The sequence below is a fragment of the Diadema setosum genome, chromosome 12 (assembly GCF_964275005.1).
Source record: "Diadema setosum chromosome 12, eeDiaSeto1, whole genome shotgun sequence".
Lineage (NCBI taxonomy): Eukaryota > Metazoa > Echinodermata > Echinoidea > Diadematoida > Diadematidae > Diadema > Diadema setosum.
Genome location: NC_092696.1, coordinates 13,935,068 through 13,959,484, shown reverse-complemented (window position 1 = coordinate 13,959,484; position 24,417 = coordinate 13,935,068). Strand labels below are relative to the sequence as shown.

The following is a 24,417-nucleotide window of genomic DNA, read 5'->3' as shown; positions in this document are numbered from 1 at the left end:
ACGACAGGCTATCCACATGAAGTAGAACAGGTAACAGAGAAGAGCAAGGACTCCTGAAAACACTGCAATGTGCTGACTAATGCAAGAAGAGGCATTGCCATGGCAATTTCTTTGGAGTTCAGTTTAGTACGGAAGTAGTACTGAGGTGTAGAGTACTGTCATCAAGATACTGCACAGTGATACACCTGTAAAATACAAACCAAAACATGTAGATCAAGGCTAAAGACAATATTTCTCATTTTTGGCTCTCAACTGATTCTTAAAGTGCAACTGTACAAAATTTCTTACAGTATATAACTGTACATTCAATCTGCACTGTAGCTTAAGATCAATTGTCTAAAAAGACCAGCAGCTGAATATTTGTGTGTGTTTTGTTTATAGATTATTTTTATTTTCTTTCAACTGGAGGTTTATCTGCACCTGTTTTTGTTTTACTGCTGCAACTGAAATAGGATGGCACACTGAAATAGTCCATATGGCATTTTAGTTTAGGCAGTCATTCTGTTTTTATTTTCATGGTGTGTGTGTGTGTGTTTTGTTTTGTTTTGTTTTGTTTTTGGGGGTGGTGGTGGGGGGAGGGGGGTTCTGTATACTTACTCCCCATCCACATCTCTGTCATGTAGTGCTTCCACAATGCATCATGCAAACAAAACATGTTTGGCGACAGGATACGCTGTACGTCGTGAGTAGACGAAAGAAATAGTTGGTGGCAACACACACTGGGGTGTGGTTTTGGTTGCTCCATTTAGATGGGGTTCAGTTACTTGTACCTGTGCCAGCCTAATCATTGTAAAGCTGCTCAATGTATTACAGATCATTGGTATGTCATGGTAAAGATTTATTTCTTGAAAGTCAAAGATATCAATAATAATCTCTCTGGGTTTATACATCAACTGCTTTTCTGGTGATTTATAATGTCACAGGGCATCAACCTGGCAAAATATTGCACAGATGTCCTTTTGGTGGATTTGATAAATATGTTTGCAATGAATATAGTTGTGACTTATACATGATGTAAGTGTTTATGACTGGTGAATCCTTCAAATAGAAAACGCAAAGTTCTTGAACCGTGGTACCCTCTAAAACTCATGTACAAAAGTGACATATGGTACTTTTCAGTTTGAAATGTGTGAGAAAGGTTAGCTTGGAGAGAGTGACTCTCACTACTCACCGACAGTAATGAAGACAGCTGTCATGTTGGCTAGAAGCTCTCTATGCTCTTGGGGATACCTGGCATCATTGTGGACCATGTAGAACGTGTTGACGTACACAGCGCCCGAAATCAGGCCGATGAATACCATGTAGGCAGGCAAGATGTACACAGGGAGGAACTTGTACTGAAGATGATAAAACCATAGAAACAAGGGATATGAATTAGGAGAGATTTTTAACATTTTAATGCTTTGAGGAAAGAAAAAATAACAAAAATAACAAGTTCAATTCTCTTAACCTGTTGAGGATGGACCGATTTTGCTATACAACATATTTCCCATAGACACCTGCCACGTAATCTCGGGACTCTTCCTCAACAAGTTAAAATTTGGGGTGTTTGGTTCAAAAGTGCTAAGGTCCATCAGTAAAAAGAAACAAAAGCAACAAACTCAGAATTGCATCAGTATGGAGGAATGAATGAAAGCCACATGGGGGGCATGTGCACTCAGCATGAGCTGACACCTTGTCTTGCCTTGGGTTAATGGTCAACGTGCTGACCTGTACGAAAACATAAACATACATTACCTCATCTACCGGTATTCAGGGCATCACAGAACCACAGAATGCCTGCTTCCCAGCAAAGAATTTGTTTTGGTTTTTTTTTTCATAAGAAAAATTAGAAGGTAAACCCCCTATGGCAGTAACACAAGATACTCACCACAGAATCACACAGCCAGACAACAGCATTCATCACTTGGACAACCATCAGGACTTCGATCCGTCGGATCTTGACCAGCTGGACGGAAGACAGTGAGGCAAACTGGGCGGCCTAGGAGTTGAAAGGTCACACACTCAAAACATTACCAGGCATTCAATCTTGGAAGTACCCAGCATCTCTCACCATGGAGACCATATTAAACGCATTGACCTTCACAGCTTACAATCATTCTGCCTATTTCAATCTAGATGTTCGACTGTTGAGACCAACCGACACACTTTAATGATCACAAAAATTGCAAATGCTTGATTTCAGACAACAAGCCCTATTCTCATGGTCAGACATCAGAATATTTAGCGGCAACTGGAGTGAAAACAAACCCACGATAAGCGCATTTTTCAGACTAAATTATCCACTTTTCTTTTACAAATGGCTTTGAAATTCCATGAAATTGTCAGACATGGTCAAACTTAACCTTTCTGATAGCCACATGAAATATAATGGACAAAAACATAAAATAAATAGTAGATCCTGGATTCTGAACACAGAGGCAGAGCATTCACATCAATTCACACTCTAACTACAGCACATTCACAGTACAGAAGAGCTGTCTGTTTTCACTCCAGCTAAACTGGAAGTGAGGTCTTCGCAATTCAATTTTTATTTTCCACTCACGGGGTGAAACACCCTCATGAGCCAAAGGCTGGTTTTCAGAGGGGTCCACACAAATGCCCAACCATGATAATTCTTGATGTATTGTTATCAGTAAGAAGGAAACCACCTGTTTAAGAACTGCTTATAAACCAGTTGGGTACATGTATACCACACAACAACTTAAATATGTTGCTGTCACACTGTGACGTGAGGGTGTTTTACAGGACATTTTCTTCCAGGGCCAAACATCATCACCTGGAAACAGAGTTGGAGCGAGGCGTAGATCTCAGGACAGAACTGGTCATACTTGGTTTTATCCTCTGCCTTGGCAGCCGACACTCTGCAGACATACGATGCGAAGGTGGTCAAACAGAGCTGCAAGAAGGAGATGTCAAGAACAGTATACCAGGCTTTTTGCCGAGACACTCAATAAGTGTAATCTACAGAGAACAAATGCTTAAAATCCAAAAGCATGGCAAATCATTCAGCCAGAGTATTGTGGAAAAAAAAATCCCTACCACTGTAGTCTTCAAAGAACAAGATCTTGATATCAAAATCATTGTATATCATTCAAGAAGTGTAATGTAAACAAAATAAATTGCCTTTACAATCATAATCTTCAAAAAATACACTCCTAAGATTTTTTTTTTTTATTCATAGCTTATTATTTAACAAGTATATTGTAGAGAAAAAAATTGCATCTACAATTAATAGTAATCTTTAATCTTTAATTTCTGTCTTATGTTTCTGACAAATGGTTTTAAGCTACTGTAGATATCCTTGAATCTGATTGGCTAAGAGCAAATTTGTGGCTTGATGAAATGCCCCTTTGTTTGTCATCACCATGACAATGGAGGATCCAATGATGACATCATCAACAGCTCCTTCTTACCGTCACTCCAAGCTTCCATATAAGGATGAAGCACTGCCATCTCTCCCTCAACATCGTCGACCTGGTCACCGTGGTAACGGTTTCCCTGGAATGTGAGTTCAGTAGTGGCTCTGCAGATGGACATGGCAAGTACATTGTGATATGAATGAGAAAAATGAATGGGAAAGTCTGCAAGAATGGCAATGGGTACAACCCAGAAATAATCATACTTAAAATAATATAAAAATCAATTAATGAATTGAAGAACACATGCATACTTATTGTACAAACAAAACATACATCATACATACGTACACATTGTGTACATTCATATATTACACACATACAAATATGTACAGACATGTGTTTGCTTTATTACGTACATGTGTAAAAACACAACTTATGCATGAATTATGTAAAACATTCAATCGCAAGCATGAATCAACTTGAAGACTTCCTATCAAACCAGACAAAGTATACATCATTTGAATGCACATAATCTATACCTATAATGTCAATATAGGATCAATTTTCATAATTTTTTTTTTTTTTTTTTTTGGCTAATGGCAATGAGGTACTATGAAGTGCAAAATGTTACTTCTTGAAGAAGGTGGCAAAAATCACCTGTCTCATCTGTGGTTCTGTAGCAGTGGCCGTTCTGTACCCTACCGGCACTCAGGGTATGTACTGCCCCCTCATCCTGGTTTTCTCGCCTGCTACGACCACCATCACTATCACTACCATCATCATCATCGGTATCGTAGCGGTTGTTGCCATTGTCATCATGGGCCTCCTCCTCATCCTCCTCGTCCTCATCGGGAGGGATCTGAATCACGAGGAAGTAGGTGATGATGTAGAGGAAGACAAACGGACAGCAGGCCAGGAAGCTGTACCTGAATGATTGGAGGTGTGCAGGGAAGAGGATGAAATTGATTTAGCCTTGATGATTTGTTTCCTTCTCATGAAGACACTTCTTCCCTTAACCTGTTGAGGACTGGCTGATTTTGCTATAATACGCATTTCCCACAGACACCTGCCCGAGCATTTTTGGGATCGTCTTCAATGGGTTAACTTTAGGGAGAACCCAACTTCATGTTCCAACTGACTTTAAAGGTCCAGTTTACCTTTGGGAGCAGTGATTTCAAAAATGTTCAAGATATCACATTTGATGCATATGTGTAGGTCTGTTGTATCATAAAACATCCTACCATATGAAATATTTGCAATAAAACCTAAAATATAAGGAGATATCAGGGTTTTTCTCAATAAACCAGAACTGTATACGGGTTAGTCTGGAAACATTTTTATTATAATTATTGTTCACATTTTGTGTATTTAACAACACTTAACATCGATATACGAATTCAAATTTTGACAGTTGTTGTTTCTATCCCTAACTCACATTTTAGAACTATTTTAAAGCACTATTATGCTGGGTTTTTGTTTCATCTGCAAATGGTAAATTATGTCTTTAAATTCAATTTGATTTTAACCTGCTGAAGACAAGTCCCAAGTATTCTCAAGCAGGTGTCTTCAAGAAATGTGTGTTATGGCAAAAGCAGTTCATCCTCACTGGGTGAACAAGGGGAAAAAATACAGTGGGACAAAGAGAGCAGTGGAAGTTTGATATCAACATCAATTCTACCTCAACAGGGTAATACCCTTCTCTCCAATTTCTTGTCTATTACACTTGAAGACATAATTATGCACATGCATAAACACAGTCAAACACAAACACAACCTTTAAATCAAAAACGCATTGATTTCTAGGGTATGTATGCAAACATATTTCATTCTTTGCCACAAGATGGTTTCTGCATCCAACAAGCGCAACAGCTCGGCAGAATAAGGCAACCGTGCTTTTACTTTTGCGAATCTTGCCTCGGATCCTCGTGAAATTTGCGAAAGTCTCTTGCATGCAGAAATTTCTAGTTTTACAGTAGCCTGTATGTTCAGAACACACAAACAGACAGACAGACAGACAGACACACACACACACATACACACAAACACAGAAATTCTCACCAATCCATCAGCTGCAGCTTATCCTCTTCCTTCAGAGTCTGAGAGATGAAGCAACCTAGAAGATAAAAGGAAACAACAATAAAAGCATGATGCCGCCGTACAGTAAAATGTAGTGTTCATCATAATCTCACTTGCTAAAAAACCAACATCCAAGTTTGCATTTAAATAGCAACGTTGCACCATAAGACTGGGTTTGAATCGTTTTGGTGCATACATTCTTGGGGTGTGTCTCACCTATCTTGCCCCTTAAAGGACTCAAACTTAGATAACACAATGTACATAGCTGCAACAAATATCAGTTTCGCAAAAACAAACGACACTCTTTGAATTTCATTAAATATCATTGTACATACATGACACCACAAATTGTAATGTAGTTGTCTTCTCATGCAGCGATGGCTGCACCAAAACTTTAAATATTCGTAACTTTTCCGCAGATTGTTCAATTCTCCTCAGACTTCTCTTTAATACATGTTCTACTACTGTTGCTGCACTCACTTTTATACCTGCTTGTGTATTTGGGTTTAATTTCCCTTTGATAAGTTGATAATTGCCTTTGGCAAGGGCAAAAAATACCTGGCATATAATCTATATTTTTGTTTGGTTTGGTTTGGTTTTCCTTTTTATACTCGAGGACTTGTGATTAATAAAAACTAAGCAAATCTTGTGTGAAGGCTTTGAAGGAATTTTGACAAGAGCTGCTAGTGTACATGTGACTTATAACATTAAACTGATGATGGCAGCACAAAACTGGCCCTGTATACATTGTAGTGTCATTTGGTGTGAGAGGAGGATGGGAAATAAATGAGAGCAATTAGTTGCTTAAAATGACTGAGGTGAAAGCTCAAAGGTCAAGAGTTAGCACAATTAAAGGGATCGTATAGTTTTGGTTGAGACCCAATTTCAGGTTTCTAACTTTTTTGGTGAGATAATGAGAAACCTCTAATGAAATGTGAAAAAGCATGTAATTCCATGAGGAATTCAACATTTATTTGATGAAAATTGGTTTTGAAATTGCCGAGATATCAAAAACAGAGCGATTCAATAAGATGTGGGACCCACATTTTATTGCGATCGCTTTGTTTTACCTTGTTTTTTGATGTCTCAGTCATTCCAAACCCGATTTTCATCAAATAAACTTTGAATTCCTCTTAAAATGGTATGCTCTGTACTATTTCATAAGTGTTTTCTTGGTATCTCGCAAAAAGTTAAAAGCCCAATTTTCATCTCCACCAATACTGTACTATCCCTTTAAAGCCGTGGTTATAATGTTCCCACCATACTGTAAAACAAGGAATGTTCGCATGCATTTTAATTTCGCAAATTTCGCGAGCGCCAAGATTCACGAAATTAAAGCCCTACAATCGTGGCAAGTGGTTTGTGAACCACAGAGACGAACGCAACGCGCTGCCTCCCCCATTCTGTATCAAATGTCGTGACACCAAATGAGAATAGCGCTGGCTCAGTGGGTCAGCAAACACACACTGCGGCTCAAAAACACCTGACCCAAAATGGCTGTCCGAGCCACGCGAGCTTCCGAATGGACGCACACTCACAGTGCGCATGTGCATGAAGAGAGGCCAAAAGAGCCACATGTCTTCTGGCTTCTCTCCTCCAATCACCGCAGCTCCCGGTCACAATGTTTGTGTATGATGCGTACACACACACACACACACACACGTGTGTCTCAGTGGCAGCATTGTCCCACACGTTTATGGATGTAGCACTGCAGTCTGGCATTGCGCAATTGCATGCACAAATTTCGTTTGGAGGAGTTTACAAAATAACGTACCATTAGGGGTTAGGATCGTCCAATTTTAAAATGCACACAAAAGTTCTTGTCTACACTACATGCATTGAACGCCAGTGGCAATTCGCGAAAATTTCATGCCACGAAAATGGTCATCGGCTCCAATTCGCGAAAACTTCATGCCGCGAATACATCATGTTTTACAGTAACTTCCCCTAGGAATGAACAAAAGTCATGAACAAAAGACAGAAATACTGGTGCTATGGATAGGACTGAATCATTAAATACATCCTTTGTGTAGAGAGGGTTCAAAAAGGATGATTCTGAATTTCAGAGGTCAAGGTCAATGAACACCATTAAATATGAGGAAACAGTCATGTACTTATGGCAGAGTCTCGTGACCAAATGTAAAAGCCAAGGCACACCTGGAGACTGCATGTTGCTGTCAATTTGCTTTGGTTTCACTTTTGTTCATTTCTTTTATGTGCCAGACAGCCCTGCACTACCTTTAATGACCACAATACCTTATACAATATTTCAGTGTATAAAAGAAGATAATAGGCACTTGCGACACACAAACCGGTCCCTGCTATTGATCAAAAAGCAATAGAAAGTATCATTTAGCAGGGTAAAAACATACCTATAGAAGGCTATGACCTCACTATGAAGTGTTTGTAATGGCACCACATGAACACTACACTGCAGAAATTATTTCTCTTTGAAATGATATGGGTGCATTCATAACCAATCAGCAGCTTCATTACAGAAAAAATTCATTGTATGGTACATTGACAACTGTGTAGTGGTATTTGGAAGTACAGAGGGAAATTTGAGACCTGAGACCAATAAAGTCAACAGAAAGAATTATTCATGACTGAATTTACAGTGACCACCATACACTGAAATAGGAACCAATTGTGTTGGTTTTTATGATGCAGGGTCATGTACAATGACCTGTGACCTTATCAATGACTTCAAAGTCCAGTCCACTGGACGATATCAGGAACCCAAATATTTGCCTTCCTTTTCTCAAGAGACTTCATATAATTCATGCCTGTTATATTACAGAAAGCTGTTAAATTTTTATGATGTCAATGGCAGTTTGGAGGCATTAAAAGCATGCAATAGGGCGCACCTTACCTGACAAGCGTTCACGTCTTAAACAAGCTGTAGGTGTTACCCATATTAAAGAAATCTCTGTAATATTTTTACCTTGCTTTTTATGCAAAACAAATGTGAATTTACTTTAAATTTGAATTGAATTGAATGTTCCCTCCACACAATGCACTGAAAGTTGTGCAAACATGGTAATATGAGTACTCAGTAGTATTCGACAAGAGTCTCTGAATGAGAAAATCATGTTATCACGGGTCCTAATCCGTTGAGGATGAGTCCCAAGTATACTCAGACAAGCGTCTATGGGAAATCTGTGTTGTAGCAAAATCAAAATGTCCTCAACGGGTTAATAATTACCATATTTTGATCACTAGGGTGATGTATTTGAAACAAATTGGAAAATAATGGTGTTGTTGTTGTGGTTTTTTTTTTTCATTTAACTTGGAATGCTTTAGACACCTTTACTCATACTTCCTAGTAAAACCGTTCATTTGACTTCGTGTCAGATGGTACATGATAGGCCTACCAGTATCTTATTTGAGACTTTTTCACAAGATAATTGATTCATTCAAGCTGTCAACTTGTCTAGCTGTATAAGATTGTAGTTGTATGAGGATATCTTTAAATTTTTGTCTTCCTTGTTTGTTTACTTTTTTGCGCAACAGTTTTTAATACTTTGGTGCACATGATTATAAATGGAATGCAGGGTATGTGTAAAGAATCAATGCAAGACTCCCAGAATTTCCAGGGGTACAAGTGTTCTTTATCTCAAAACACCCGTGTCCTGTCGGTATGAGTAGCCCTCTTTCAGATAACATTAAAAACTGCTGAACACATTCACAGTCATACAGACTACCAGGTTAGTTGGTCAAATGCTGGGCATATTACATATTTTTTGGCGATTTCTTTCTGTGAAATTTCTAAAGTAAACTGATATATGCCAAAATGTCATTATGGCAAGCAAGCATTTGCTCATTCAGTAAGATATGCCAAAAGGTTTAAGGTAATAATAGCTAACCATGTATCCAGTCAATTCATCAATGGCTGAAGTACTGGATGAATGGATATGGTTTGCGTCTATGGCAAGCCAAAAGGAAGTGCATCTGGTAACTTTGCCATCAGTTCACATTATCCAAAAAGGGATTTCTGCCCCCCCCCCCCAAAAAAAAAAAAAAAAAAAAAAATTGTCCCCCGTTCGATAAAACAGATGATGCGCATGTATGTCTTTCATGCATCAGTAGGAATAGTGTGCATACAGTAACCAAGGAGTGTAGTCTATTAAAACCCACGAGGTGAAATTCCATGGTGAAATTCCATGGTTATTTACCTTATGCAAACAATTCCTACTGATGTAATCACACTTTTGCATTATTTGTCTACTGACCCTACTATATAGTAAGTTCCATTGTATTAAGTGGTCATACACAATTCCTAGGAAAAGGTGGGGGTCTCCTGATCTGGCTTTGTTTTTTATTTTTGCTTGTTTGTTGGTGGTGTTGTTTGTTTGTTTGTTGTTGGTGGTGTTTTTTTGTTTTGTTTTGTTTTGTTTTTTTGCTCCTATAAATCTCTACAGTCCAGAGCTTTATACTCACTTGACAGGATCACTGATATGGCCCCCAGGAGGCCGGCACACCCTGCCCCACTAGACCAGGCATTGACCAGCCGGCTGTCAAAGCGGGAAAGGTATCCAAGGGCCAAACTGTGTGGGGAATACAACAGAGTTCAAAATCATGTTTAGTATTGACGCTCCAATACTATGGAATAGGCTCCTGCTTCAAAATCTATTCCCATCCACATTGTAAGTCCTTTAACCGGGTGAAGGGCAATTGCCTCCTGGGCAATTACCCCAGACCCTTCCTCTGACTCTAACCCTAATCCTAATCCTAACCCTAAACCTAACCCTAACCCTAATCTTTACTTTAATCTTATCACTAGCCAGAATTTAGCTGGGGGGTAATTGCCCTGATATGCCTTTAACACTTTGTATGCTTGGGGGGGGGGGGGGGGCATTTTGGCCCTCCTCGACATTTCGCGTGATTATTCCACAACGCATTATGCTCTCGCCGCGACGTTTTATGACTTTTTTCTTTCAAGTATCGCGCAACTTTTGAGGCCTAATTTGTCATTCCCGGGCATACCGTTTTGAAGCCACGCCCCTTTGAATAAAATTTGTCGACCCAAAAATTGCTGAAAAACATGATTTTGTGTAGAAATCCAATGTAAATTGTGTTTTTTGCAATTAATTTATATAAAAATAAATATTTTTACTTTCAATGGCTGATAATAATTAATTTTAGTCTGATTATGCTTTAAAAAGTTTCTGCGACAAATTTTGAAGAAAAAATAACAACAGAAACAAAAAGGAAAAAACAAAGAAATACATAAGAAATTCAATAAACAATAAAATACATAAGAAATAATTATGAAGCTGAATTTTTGCTCCAGTATTATTGTTGAGGATGTTAAAATGAATACATGTATGTTCACCAAAACTTAGAAGTCTTGGAGCTTTATGTTTTTGATCTAACAATACAGTCTTGTAGATTACATTGGCCTCTACCTTAGTGCAAAATTTTCGCCAAGTATCTGTGTAAGTTTCCTCTGTTTATGGATTTTTCTGATGTGCAAATTTTTAGTGCTTGTAAATGCTGCTTATGAATCATCAGGTTCACTGTATCCATGAAAGTAAAGTTTCGGCTGAATGCATGCACATATGTGACTCTGCATCACAAAACCAATAGTCACCAGACATGGATTTTAAGTTAAGAGCAGACTTTAAGCTTTGAAATGATACATAGAGTATACATCAATTCAAATGGGCTCTCCTAACCTATAATATAAAAAAACAAACACACACACATGCTGGAAAAGAGTGTACTGAGAAAAGAGGCTCTAAAGTATAGGGTCTATTCAAAAAGAAGTGTTTTTTTAATAATAATAATCTGGCCATGAGCCCTGCTGTGTGCAAAGAATGGGACAAGAAACAGGATGTAAAGCTTCTAGCAATAACAATGAAGGGGTTATCAGATTAACCTGAAATTGATCATGCAACACATTCTATCCATGATTAATGCAAACTTTAAAGGACAAGTTCACCTTCATAAACATCAATATGGATTGAGAGAATGTAGCAACATCAGTAGAACACATCAGTGAAAGTTTGAGGAAAATCAGACAATCCGTTCAAAAGTTATGAATTTTTGAAGTTTTTATGCAGTCACCGCTGGATGAGAAGACTACTACAGTGTATGATGTCACATGTGTAGAACAATATAAGGAAAATATAAAGAGAATTTCACAAAATTTCATCTTTTGAAAAAAATACACATTCTCTTGACTCGTTACTGACATATGTTGTGTGTAATATTATTCCCCCTGCCTTTAGAAAGAGGCAAGTCAAGTGCTCTTTTATTATGCGAAAAAAGTGAAAATATGTTGATTTTTCTTTATATTTTCTTCATACTGTTGTACACATATGACATCACAAGCTCTAGTAGTCTCCTCATCCAGCGGTTCCAACACCAAAATTTTAAAAATTCTTTGCATCAACTTTTGCATCAATTGTCCAATTTCCCTCAAACTTTCAATGATGTGTTCTACTAATATTGCTGCATTCTCTCAATCCTTTTGGAAGGTGAACTTGTCCTTTAAGAGCAGCAGCATTATCCTTTGAAAAGTTATTAGAATGAAAGTGACAAGTGTGTAGAAGGTTTTTAAGAAATGAAAAGGGGACACATGTAATCACACTATATGACAAAATAGTGTTTGAGAAAAACTGCTTAAATTTAAAAAGCATATTTTCCCACACATTTTATGATCCCAAACTTTACAATACTGTAGAAGGATTGCTCTTTCAGAAAATTTGAACTCAAGATTGACTAGGTTGACCAATTTCATCTATTTTGAGTTCCCACATAAAATCAGAGAGCAGTGCAACTTTTTGTTGGTTTCGTGATGCACGGTCACATATACTAGATAATGGCTATATTATTACGCATCATCTGCGGTGGGAGCAACTGAGTCCAAGACGGGGCCGGCAATATATGATGCATCACGGGTTACCCCGGGGTACCGTAGTACCCCAAGTAACCACGTTGTGTAGCGCCACCTCACGTCCACTCTAGGACAGCCAGAGAAAAATGCATGCACTGAGTGTGCGTGTACATAGTTATTCCCATGCCACTGCATGTATACTATGCATGCATGGAAGCTGGGATACCACTAGCATGTGCTTTTAAATAAATAATGCAGTGCAGTGCAGTGGCTAGTGTGCCCTAGCTCCATCACCAAAATAATTTCCTCTTTTTGGCACCCAGGGTACAACCTTTTTATAAAAATAAATAATTCAACAAAATTGCTGATTTTTATTTGGTACCCCGGCATACCATTTATGTCATCATATTACCAACATGTAGCTCTATATGTGATGTTACAGAGTGTCAAACTAGCAAAAGATAGGAATGTTGTCCTTTTTTGCAGTTGGTATAAAGAACATTTTGGAATACAAATAGTTGTGAATATGTTTATGAGTGGTGCAACTGTCCTATAGAAAATTATTCCTTGCCCAGTGGTAGCTTTAAACAAAAATATATTTTCATACCAACATATGTCACATTATATTTTGGGTGAACAAAGTATCTCAGCTAACTTTTCCATTAATTCTGTTATTGTAACATTAGATGTCTAGCTGTTTTATTTCTGCCTTTTGAAATATCGCTATCATTATTATATCATTAATAACTTTTGTATAATTATAATAGAAGTGCTACATTTAGCATTTATGCAATGAATGGAATTTGATTTTCACTAGAATTTAACTGACTTGACTGGAGATACAATGTCGGGGGAAGTAATTGCAAAATTTCCGGATTCAGAGAGATCATCGAACGAATGTTATCTGTCTGCTCAAATACAATTGTACAAGCATGACGTTAAACCGCAGGTCTTTGACGGGTAAAACCACAAATGATTCAGTGTGTAATTGTTTACACAAGCAAAGGTTACTGAAGTGATACTTCTCATGTTTGACTAGCAGCTTCTGTTCAGGTGCACCTATGTATCCAGACCCTCAGAGATCAACTTCCCTTTTATATTAGGGGAGACTTCCAGATGATTTCTAGCCTTTGCTTTGCATTTGAACATCTACAATTTGGTCATACTGGGTACAGCATTTCAAACTTTATAGTGATTGGGATAAGGAATAAGAGTGTATTCGAAATTCATTACATATCATAAGGAACAAAGTTGATGACTTAGCAGCTTCACATAAGAATGCATGATTGGGTGCTCAAGGAAGCAGAACAAAAGAAGAAAGCATGCATAAATTCTACAATTGCTTTAAAAGCAAAGTATGGTACTGCAATGCAATTACTTTGCTACATTACTGGACTACTGTATGTGAACCTCCTACAGTATGTCATCATAAAGTGTACTTGTTCAATGTAATGTTTTGGGGTTTTCACAATACTGGTTTTTCTGCTCCAGGACCACAATGAATTCCACAAATATATACATGGCACTTTTGATCTATGTACTACAGTATGTGAAATTATTTATTAAAAAAACAACAACAACAAATAAATAAATTATCTGGAATGCCCCTTTGAAGTGATCTTTGAACTTGATCACAATTTAAAATCAAAAGTTAACGGCATAGGGGAGAGCAAAACCTGAAATGGTATTACTGACATGGCTAGAAAGCTTATCCTGTGGCACTGTAATTGATAAAAACAGATAATACCAATTATGATATTAAGCAAAGCTGGTTGCCGACAGCATCCACCTAATGCAATCATGAAATTGTGTGCCTGACATTAGGAAATACTGACTGAAGATAATGGCCTATCATTTCTTTTCAAAAATATCAATTACTTTGAACAATATTAACTTTGTTAAACATAAAGTCATTCATTCTTGTTTAATAATACAGTAGACATTGCTACATTTTTCATTATTGAATTTTTATCATCAATCTACAAAATGTTGCCATGACTACACATTGCTTTATACAGAAGATTTATCATGTAATTTTAATACTAACACCAGGGGGGGGGGGGGCATTTCATGAAAGAACTTGTCAGATAAAATATCTGACAAGTCAATTATATCCGACAAGTTTTGAGAAATTCTTTAGTCTGATTGGCTGATTTCTCTGAACTTGTCAGATATAATTGACTTGTCGGACATTTTATCCGACAATTTTCTTCATGAAATGCCTCCCAGGTGTATCAAGTGACACTGACAAGATTGTGAATATTAGCTGGCAGTTTCTATTTCACTAGGAACTTTAACCACAAAGCAACATGTGCATCAGGTGCACCATGTGATATTCACATTCAACAAATGCCACTTGAAAGATAAATGTAGTCTGTGAAGCTCAAAGACCGATAAGGAAAATCAAATAAATAATGTCAATGCTTATCTCTGCATTAGACTGAGCAATTAGGCAGCACTTTTGACTTATCAAGATCAGTGCTCGCCGTGCAGCCATAAGATCAAACACTTGTTGCATGAAAATACTACAGTAACCTAGTGATAAAGTGAAACAGTTTCCTGTTCAAATTTGTGGTGCTATTGACAATTATGACATAATGCATATTATTAGACCTGATCAAAGCTTTTAATATGTGACTCATGGCAACAACCTGACTTACAAGTTACAACTTCATAGCGTTTGCTCTGGACTTATTTTTAAATTGATTTGATCTACATGTAATACAATGCATTAAAACTTCATGAAATGAAGTTTAAAGTTACACTTTGCACATTAACTTCTAAAATTCATCATAATACAGCCCTTTCTTATTTCATGTAAAATTAAACCAGCAATGACTTCTTGACTGTGTATTTTAAAATTCATAGCTTCAGTTCTGTGCAGTCACATTTTTTTTTTCTATTCCCTTTAGTCATTCTATTGCAATTTTCTTCTTTTCTTTTCCTCTCAAAAGAAGAAATAAGTACTCACTTTTCTCCAAAGGCATATCCTGTTCCAACAACTACCTGAAAGAGAGAATAAAACAAAAGAATAGTGCTACAGGTACAATCTCACTTGCTCACTCTCCCCTATAGGGCAAGTGAAACTGGGCAGGTAATATGAAAGGTAATTTGCCTATTCAAGGCATGCTCCAATGCCTGTTCTGAAAAGTGGTAGATGTACATAGGCCAACATTCAAACCTGTCTATAGTGGCGACCCACAGGGGACCAAAATAAAAGCAAACAAACAAACAGCGGGCACTATAGACAGGTGACCGCTATAGCAACGCTGCACACTGACACTGGTCCAATGGTCCCTGACCAGTAAAAATCACTCTTGGACCATAACTTTTTCAGGAATAGACTATTAAAAAAAGGAAAAACTTGGTACCTACTGGTCCAACAGACAGGTCTGACCAGTAGAAAAAAAAATGGGATAGTGTGCAGCCCTGGCTATTTACAGGATATTTAGCATGGCTTTCTCTCTGGGGGAATTTAGTTTGCAGACTTTAGCAGGTGGATGCTATAGACAGGTGGCCTCTACGGCAAGTTTGACAACATTTTGTAATGCTCTTGGTGCTATATATGACTGTACATAGGGGAAACTACCCTTTGAAAAAAATGTAGAACACTGGCTGAGAAAATAAACAAGTGATAAAAAAGACTGATTACAAGGCTATCAGCAGTCTTCATCAAATGACACCAACTGAATACTACAGATTTACTTTTTTAGCAGTGATTCATAGTGATGTCATACCATGTGACAAGCTATTTTGACATCACAAACACATGGCAGACTAAAAATAGAACTTGTGCTTCCAACACCCCTGTCATGACTTGATGAGGACTTTCAAAGAGTTGGACCAATCAGATTTGTGGGCTTTGCATTCATTGCTGAGACTGGTAGCTGAACAATAACCAGGTACCACTACAATATAGATTGGATTATCAAAGCGAGGGCATCATTCATTCTTATTCCACATTTATTTCCAACACACAGTAGACTCACAAAAAAGACTCCAATGGTAAGATTTTGATTGATTTACTCTATTATTCATCTGAATAGAGGCAATGGTTAAAAAAAAAGAAGAAAATCAGTACCTTATCTAACAGTGAGATGGCTATCAAACGAGTAAGCTGAGTTAAATAATTACTCCAAAGTGACATTCATTCACTGATTTTACCGCAATCACCTCTTAACATCAAATCTGACTATACTAGTTTTACCCAAGAGATAATTGATGATATCAGAAAGTTTGTTGCAACTTCTTTTTCAACTTGAAGGGTATTCAAAGTGACATTGTAATAAGAATATAAAATATTGTAAAATTCAATTAATTTTCTTTAAAAAAAAAAGAAAGAATAGAACTATTATTCTTGTTTTGCTTTGTTTCAGTCAGCAAACACTGCTTGCTAATAATTCTGAGGACGAGAATCATGGTGACATATTGCAGTATCATGTAACCCCTCAAAAATGTTGGTGCACTATCATTCAAGCAAGAGTCACAACGAAATGCAAATTTAAGAACAGCTGTCCCCACTGCAACCATTGACTGTGTACAGTCAGCTCTGCATATTAAAAGTCAATCTTGACAGAACTGAGGAGACTGGTATCGACCTAGGCGATATTTTACTTCTGCAAGTAGAGAGAAATTTAAAATACACATAAGACTACAAATATAAACTGGGACTTCTCATTTTGATTCACTTTGCTGACTATTCAACAAAGCTGACCATTACAAAGATGTTGGGAATCAACTTACCACACCAAATATAGCTGTAATGAATGACGAGGCAAAAGCTATTCCAGCAATACCTGGAAACAATTTTAGGCAAAAAGAAAAAAAAATGGAAAGAATCCTCCTTAAAATGCAATGATTTCACACCATGTTAGAGTGGCTTTAAGAACATCTAAAGACAAATGGGAAGAGGTTTCCTGCAAACCATAATTATGTATCATAAAAGATATGCAATTTACGGAATTGTAATGTTCCACATGTTTTAACCCTACTGTATAGTGTACTGATTACAACCACACATGGAAATTAAGAGGCAATAATGTCATCAACCTAAAAACTCTGCCAATGATTGTACTCAAATATACACTGTCCTATTAAAAACCATGCCCTTTTGATGATGATAAGGGGGTATCTCACTGGGCTTAAAACTAGTTCGCAACTAGTTCGCGACTCCAGATTTTGCTAGTTGCAGAGACGTCTCCTGAAAATGACAGAGTCTCCGATTAGTCGCAAGAAATCTAAACATGTTCGATTTTTTGTGAGGTCTCCGCGACGTCTCCGAGACGTCTCCATCAGTTGCGGAGACATCGCGGAGACTAATCATATCCGCGATTGCTGAGACGTCTCCGCGATATCTCAGAGACGTCTCAGAGATGTCGCCGAGACCTGCTGGAGACCAGAAAAACTGGTGAGAGGTCACGGAGATGTCTCCACGACTCTGTTTGACGCTGTTTGACCTACTTTAGAAACCATGTGACCCATCTGCGTGCTGACATCCTGCCTGGATCAAGTCAGGTGATCCTGCAACGCCTCCCTCATATTTGAAATTTTTTGACACCGGCCATAAACTCGTCTCAGAGACGTCTCCTTGGTGAGACCGCAAGACATTTTTATGTTGGAGACGTCTCCGCCACTGCTGCGAATGATAAGTTGGAGACGTCGCGGAGAAATCTCCGTTGGTGAGATACTAGCTTTAGCAACACTACAATCTCTTTCCTTCTTTCATTCATTGCTAGGCTCTCTAGAGATAACAATGATTTGATACAAAGATTTCTGAAAGATTTTTACAAATTGTAATACAGCTCAATAAGAGACATATTCATGACTCCTAACTTGAGTCTCACATTGATTTCAATTATTTTTATGACCATATCTTATCAAGGACAATTACCTTCTTTTTCATTTTTTTTTTCTAAATATTGTTGTACACAATATTGTTGTAAATAAATTAATTTGCATTGAACTGAAATATTGTTGTAGTCTGCCCACTCACAAAATTGCCACATATTCCCAAATTTACACAGAAAGAGTTTACAGAAGAACAGAATTTCCTATCAGAATAGTGAACATTACTATCCTTCTGTGTACCTTTTTCCATAATTGCAATCGTGAATTCTAGAAAGAGTATCTTGAGCATTCATCTCCCAGTATTGACACACACTCCACCCCGGCAAGAGAGTGTAGAATCCTGCAGTATCAAACACAGTCATCAAATCTAGGCAGCTTCTCTTTGATCATGATTTGATTATTTAAAGAATAAGCACAATGAAGTTTGGTTTACTGACATAACGCTATCACCTACCACTACCAATTCTGTGAAAAATCAAATTCATGAGTGCAGCAACCAAGAAAGCCCATTTAAGTTAAACTTTTGGTATTTATTACCCACCTAACAGCAGGACCAGACTGTTGATACCAAATCTGATGTTGTACGAAACTCTCGTCAAGACGAATGTGTTTAGCACTGGAGGTGAAACAGAAACAAAAACCTTGGTCAGGGCCTTAAAACTGCAAAATATATACATTTAATACATAAAGGACAAACAAGCATATATTTGCTCAGTTACACAATAGCAGGTGGTTAAATTCATTCTGGTTGCTCTTTAACACTTATGATACATGGCATGACTGTCTCCGTGCATCAAGAGCACAGAGTAGATCTTCTTTGGACTTCAGTGAGGTATTATTGCTCGGACAATGGATGGAAACTGATGTGATGCGGCATCTATTAAAGGCATTCATAATGTTGTAAAATAATTTGTTGGTTTTTGGCAGTTATGACTTTGCAAGATGCTTTCAGGAGCTATAATTGGCCTACTTCATTGCACAAAAATATTTTTTAAAAAAGAGATTAAAAGTTAGAAAACTGTATAAGTTTTTATTGCCAAAGTTGGCTATTAAAGTTACACGCATTGTTCTTCCTTTTATGATATCTGATGATGCACGTACGTTCTATGCACTTTGCACACACATGACAAGCAAAAGCAAAACACCAACAATGTGTGAGAAAGAGGAATAATCGGTACAATAAAATAGAGTTTTAATGTTGATGCTGATTTGACTGGATGCGTTGTGCTTTGATCAGTCATTGCAATTGAACTCCCATTCTGCATTTAGCACTATGTAAATCGACATTTTAAGAAAATCATGTGATTTTGTTTTTATTTTTGGTTAAATTTGTGCAAACTATTTTGTGCAAAGGGAACTGTCCTTACCTGAGGAACTGTTTTTGGAGAATTTGATTCTACAAACTCGCGATACATTATACAGCAAACTTGTGGTAATAATGCTTAATTACATCCTTTGTATACCATCTATAGATTGAAACAAGGTGTTGAATTCCATCAGCAAAACAATAAACCTATTCTTTCAACATCATATATCAGAGCCATAATGTATACTAACAAAGCCATTATTACCAGACAAATGGCCACTACGACAAAACTATGAGATGTTTTCTTGTGCAACGAAACAGAATAACTAGTTTATAGTGTTAAAGGGATATCATCCACACGTACATTACAAACACTTTTATTCAGCTGCTTCTATCCAATCTGACATTGTGGTACAGCTGCATCCATCTCCCTTTCCTTATTTACATTGTATACAACTTGTACAACGTAGTAGTATATAAAATGCGAGACAGCACAAGAAAATCAGTTTAGACTCTTCCTCTTGTAGACACTGACTGGTTAGCTTGGAAGATTTCAGTTTCAGTGGTACTTACATTTCACAAGAATAGTCGTAGATCCAGCAGCACCATAGACAGTGGCAACAAACCTTCCTTTATGGAAACTGTTAATAATTTTTTTTTTTTTTTTGGAAAAAAGATAGGGGAAGAACAGGATAAATCAATTAATCATATGTTGTGCATCCAATCTTTACATGGAATTAATGTACACCTGATTCTATATTTGCAAAGGGAATCTAACCCCTCTCTCCCATAAAAGAACCAAGCAAACAAGAAAAAAAAAATCAAAAGGGTTTACAATATTAAGGGGATGGATTAAATCTATTGCAATCTGTAGGCTTCATTATGGCCTTTTGCACTTTGGGGAAATATTATAAGTCTCAAGATATCTGGGGGTTTTTTTTTCTCTCTCTCTCTCTCTCTTTCATATGATCAAAAGAAATGATGAATTAGTATAGTAAAACTTACTTTAAATGTTGTTATCTTTGTGAGGGTTTTTCTATGAATTTCATCAACCATTATTGGGCCAGAAATTTAACAAGTAAAAATACTGGCTTAAAATTTTGTATGTTAGGTTATGTACTAGCATCTTTGTGCACTTACAAGAGCCCTGATGTCAATTAGCGAAAGCAACGTCTTACAAAAAATATCTGAGATCTCCTCTTCCTTATTTGTGAAAGAGTATACGTATGAAAAAAAAAAAACCCAACTTTTAAAGTATTGCAACTATTCTTTGCAAAACATGCATGCAAAACAAGTAACAGGGTATCTGTCCATGTTACCTCCCGCCCCCCCCCCCAAAAAAAAAAAAAATTATCTCCTATTGATCACAATATAACATTCTAAATAAAGTATGGAGGTTTGAAATGGCTAGCTCTTCAAATCCTCCTTAAAAAAAAAGCCTTTCCAGTGTCATTTTCAATCCTATCTTACCTTCTTGCAATTGAATTTGCTGCAGCATTGACCATTGCAGCTGGCAAGACGTTTGAAAGACCGAGAAGGAAAAATCCCACCTGAAATGAAAAAAAAAAAAAACAAAAACAAAAATAAAAACAAAACAAGATCAGGATAATAGCATCACACAGTGGAGGAAATAACCAGTTTGCTGGTGCACCAGCCACACTTCTTCACTGACAAGGATACCTTCAAAACAGGGGGCAAGGTTAATTAAAACAAAACAGCAGCAAATTTTGTGCCCATAAAACCAGTCTGAGTGGTTGAGCAAGGAGGCCATCCCATCATAATGTATTTAAGCATATTTAGGTCATGTTCTGTAGCCTGAATATAATGAGAACCTGACTTCCAGACGTGTAAAGTGAAAGTGTCTGAGTGCCAACATTTCTTTTTTTCCTATTAAAATACATTGTATTGTTATTTCATGGGAAAATACAGTATTGTTATAACATAAAACCTGCAACTACAGGCAAGAGATAAGAAAATTCTGAGGTTCATCTTGACAAGATCACATCTGCCGGCAAAAAACAAACAAACAAGCAAACACAGCAAAACACAACAAACAAAATGATGATGTGTGCCAAACAACGAAAGTATTGCCATGCTGATCGCACAAGCCAGAGGGATTTTAACCCGTTGAGGACGGTTTGATTTTGCTACAACACGCATTTCCCATAGACGCTTGCCCGAGTATACTCGGGACTCGTCCTCAACGGGTTAAGGCATTACATGTGACCCTGCATCACAAAACCAACAAAAAGTCGCCAGACATGGATTATTAAGGGCACAGTCTTAAAGAGCAGACTCTAAGCTTTAAAACGATGTATAACTCAATTCAAATGGACTCCCCTGACCTATCTATAAGCGTATACAAGAAAGAAAGCACACACGCTGGAAGTGTGTGAACTGAGAAAAGAGGCTCTGAAGTACACAGGGTCTATCCAAGTGCTGACTACTGACCAAGCCTTGTTAGCTGTGCTAGCTAGGGACAAAGGGACAAAACACAGGATATAAACCACCAGAGCGACAACAATGAAGGGATTATCAGATTAAGCTGAAATTGAGCATGTTCTATCAACACATTCTGTCCATGATTAATCCCAACTTTCAAAGCACTAGAGTTGTCCTTTTAATATCTATTAGACTTGAAAGTGAAGAGTGTGTAAAGGATTTCAAGAAATGAAAAGGGGACTCTAAGACATACCTGATCATTCTATTCTCCCACACAAAAAAAAAAAAAAAAGTTGTAGAAAACTGCTGTAAACACATGTTCCCATTCATGTTATGATCCCAAACTATTAAAAGAATAAGGTAGAAGGATAGCTCTTTCAGAAAATATGAAAAACTCAACATTGACTCAGTTGACCCATTTAAAACTTTTTGAGTCCTAACATAAAATCAAGGAGTGTGACTTTTTGTTTGTTTTGTGATGCACCGTCACAAATAATGGTCATGGTATACAGGATTACAACACCATTGCATGCTTTACCCAATTGCGACAAAAGTAGTCCTCTTGCGACGGCATCTTGACAGCCGTAGATGTACCAGACGATTACAATGAGGCTAAGAAGAGCTATGCAGGTCCATACACTTTCACCTCCACTCTCTGTTATGCAAATTTTGCACAGGCCGCTGTTTGATTTTCCCGATATCTTCCATGGGTTTTTCTTCTGGTAACATCTGTGAAAGAAAATAAATGGCAAATAGCTCATTAAATACTGAAATAGACATATTTTACATGAAAATTGTCTGCAAGAACATGTTCCTACACAAAATAAAGAAAAAGAAAGAATGCATATAATATTCCTGAACTACATTAAAAACTACATTAATAGTATGTACTCGTACGCTATTGTATAGGCCTACATTTATACTTTGTTTGAACATCATATGATCAGAGTGCAGCAAACAAAATCAAATCTTCATTCTTTCATTTCATTCATCTAGACTTAAAAGACAAGTCCAGCTTCCCACATATTATGATAAGGATTGCAGCCATTACAGCAATATAATAGTACAATATCTGAGTGAAAATTTGGGGAAAATCAGACAATCCATTCAAAAGTCATGGATTTTTAAAGTACCTGCACAGTCACTGGGGATGAGAAGACTACAGTGTATGATGTCGCACGCGAATGGTAGGAAAAAATAATAAGGAAAATATAAAGAAAATTTCTCAAAATTTTATTTTTTGAATATGATTTCCTTGACTTGTTATTGACGTATATTAAGGCAAGGGTATAATTCAACCTTCCTTCTGAAACAGGAAAGTCAAGTGTTCTTTCACTACATCCAGGAAGAGTGAAAATATGTTGAATTTTCTTTATATTTTGTTATAAGTATCGTTCTACACATGTGACATCACCAGCTGAGATAGTGCTAGTACTCTTTTCAACCAGCAGCTATAGACTATAGTGACAGCGGAAACTTCAAAAAATCAATAATCAACGGATTGTCTGATTTTCCTTAAACTTTCACTGATGTGGTCTAACTGTTAGTGATATATATTGCTGCATTCACTCAGTCCACATGTCTGTGGACTCGACTATGAAGGTAGATTGATAGTTTAAACAATTTAGCTATTTGGAATCTACAGGTACCCTGCAGGTAGAATGTCTATTTCATTTGCACAACAATCACTGTCATGCAAATTTTATAGGATCAATAGGAAGACATTCATGCAATAAAAACAAAAACAATTAAACATCTGTCGGGCTTGTTGAGAACATAAGGACAGACTTACTTTAAAGGGACTGTACAGTACTGGTTGAGGTGGGGATTCATGTTTTGAACATTCCTAAGTGAGATAATGAGAAACCTCTTATGAAATATGAAACAGCATGTAATTTTAAAAGGATCCAACATTTATTTGATGAAAATTGGTTTTCAAATGGCTGAGATATCCACAAAAAAAAAAAAATGATAATAATAAAAGGCGACAGGCCACGCCTTTTATTAGGATATCTTTGTTCACCTTGTTTTTGGATATCTCACTCAGCCATTTCAAAACCTATTTTTATCAAATAAACTTTTGATTCCCCTTAAAATAAATTTAGAATATAGAATTGCATGCTCTTTGACATCTCAGACTAATTGAAAGAGTGGTTTCTGAATATCTCGCAAAAAGTTACAAGCTAAATCCTTACCTCAACAAGAACTGTAGGCACTAGTCACTACACACCCTTTAAATCCCTTTTTTTTTTCAGAGGGATCGAGATCCAACAAGGCTCTGCCTAGCAGATAAAACTCGTACATATTCAACCGTTTTCCCCTTCGACTTAACACAATTTTGAATACGTGGGACGAAGCATTACTATACACATATACTCTGTAGGGTCCTCCCTACGTATATTGATAGTCTATACCATTCATTTATTTTTACAAATCAAATATAACATACCATCGTTGCCTGAGAGGCGCATGTATTGCCATCATCATCTCACACTGCAGCATATGACCTCAAAATCCTCAATTACAGGCTAAAACAGCTCTCA

General features: G+C 37.1%; 1 protein-coding gene across 1 annotated transcript; it reads right to left on the bottom strand.

The window, feature by feature from the left end:
* Positions 1–123: 123 nt before the first annotated feature.
* On the bottom strand, positions 124–22,597 carry LOC140236191 (battenin-like). Its single transcript, XM_072316158.1, has 14 exons — positions 22,413–22,597; positions 20,903–20,982; positions 20,006–20,073; positions 18,668–18,742; positions 17,023–17,075; positions 15,251–15,285; positions 9,879–9,985; positions 5,421–5,475; positions 4,020–4,288; positions 3,417–3,526; positions 2,780–2,899; positions 1,871–1,981; positions 1,172–1,337; positions 124–185 (listed from the first exon to the last, which is right to left on the bottom strand). Exons 1-14 carry the CDS (start codon positions 22,446–22,448, stop codon positions 124–126), a joined length of 1,347 nt encoding a protein of 448 aa, XP_072172259.1. The 5' UTR covers positions 22,449–22,597.
* Positions 22,598–24,417: the final 1,820 nt, after the last annotated feature.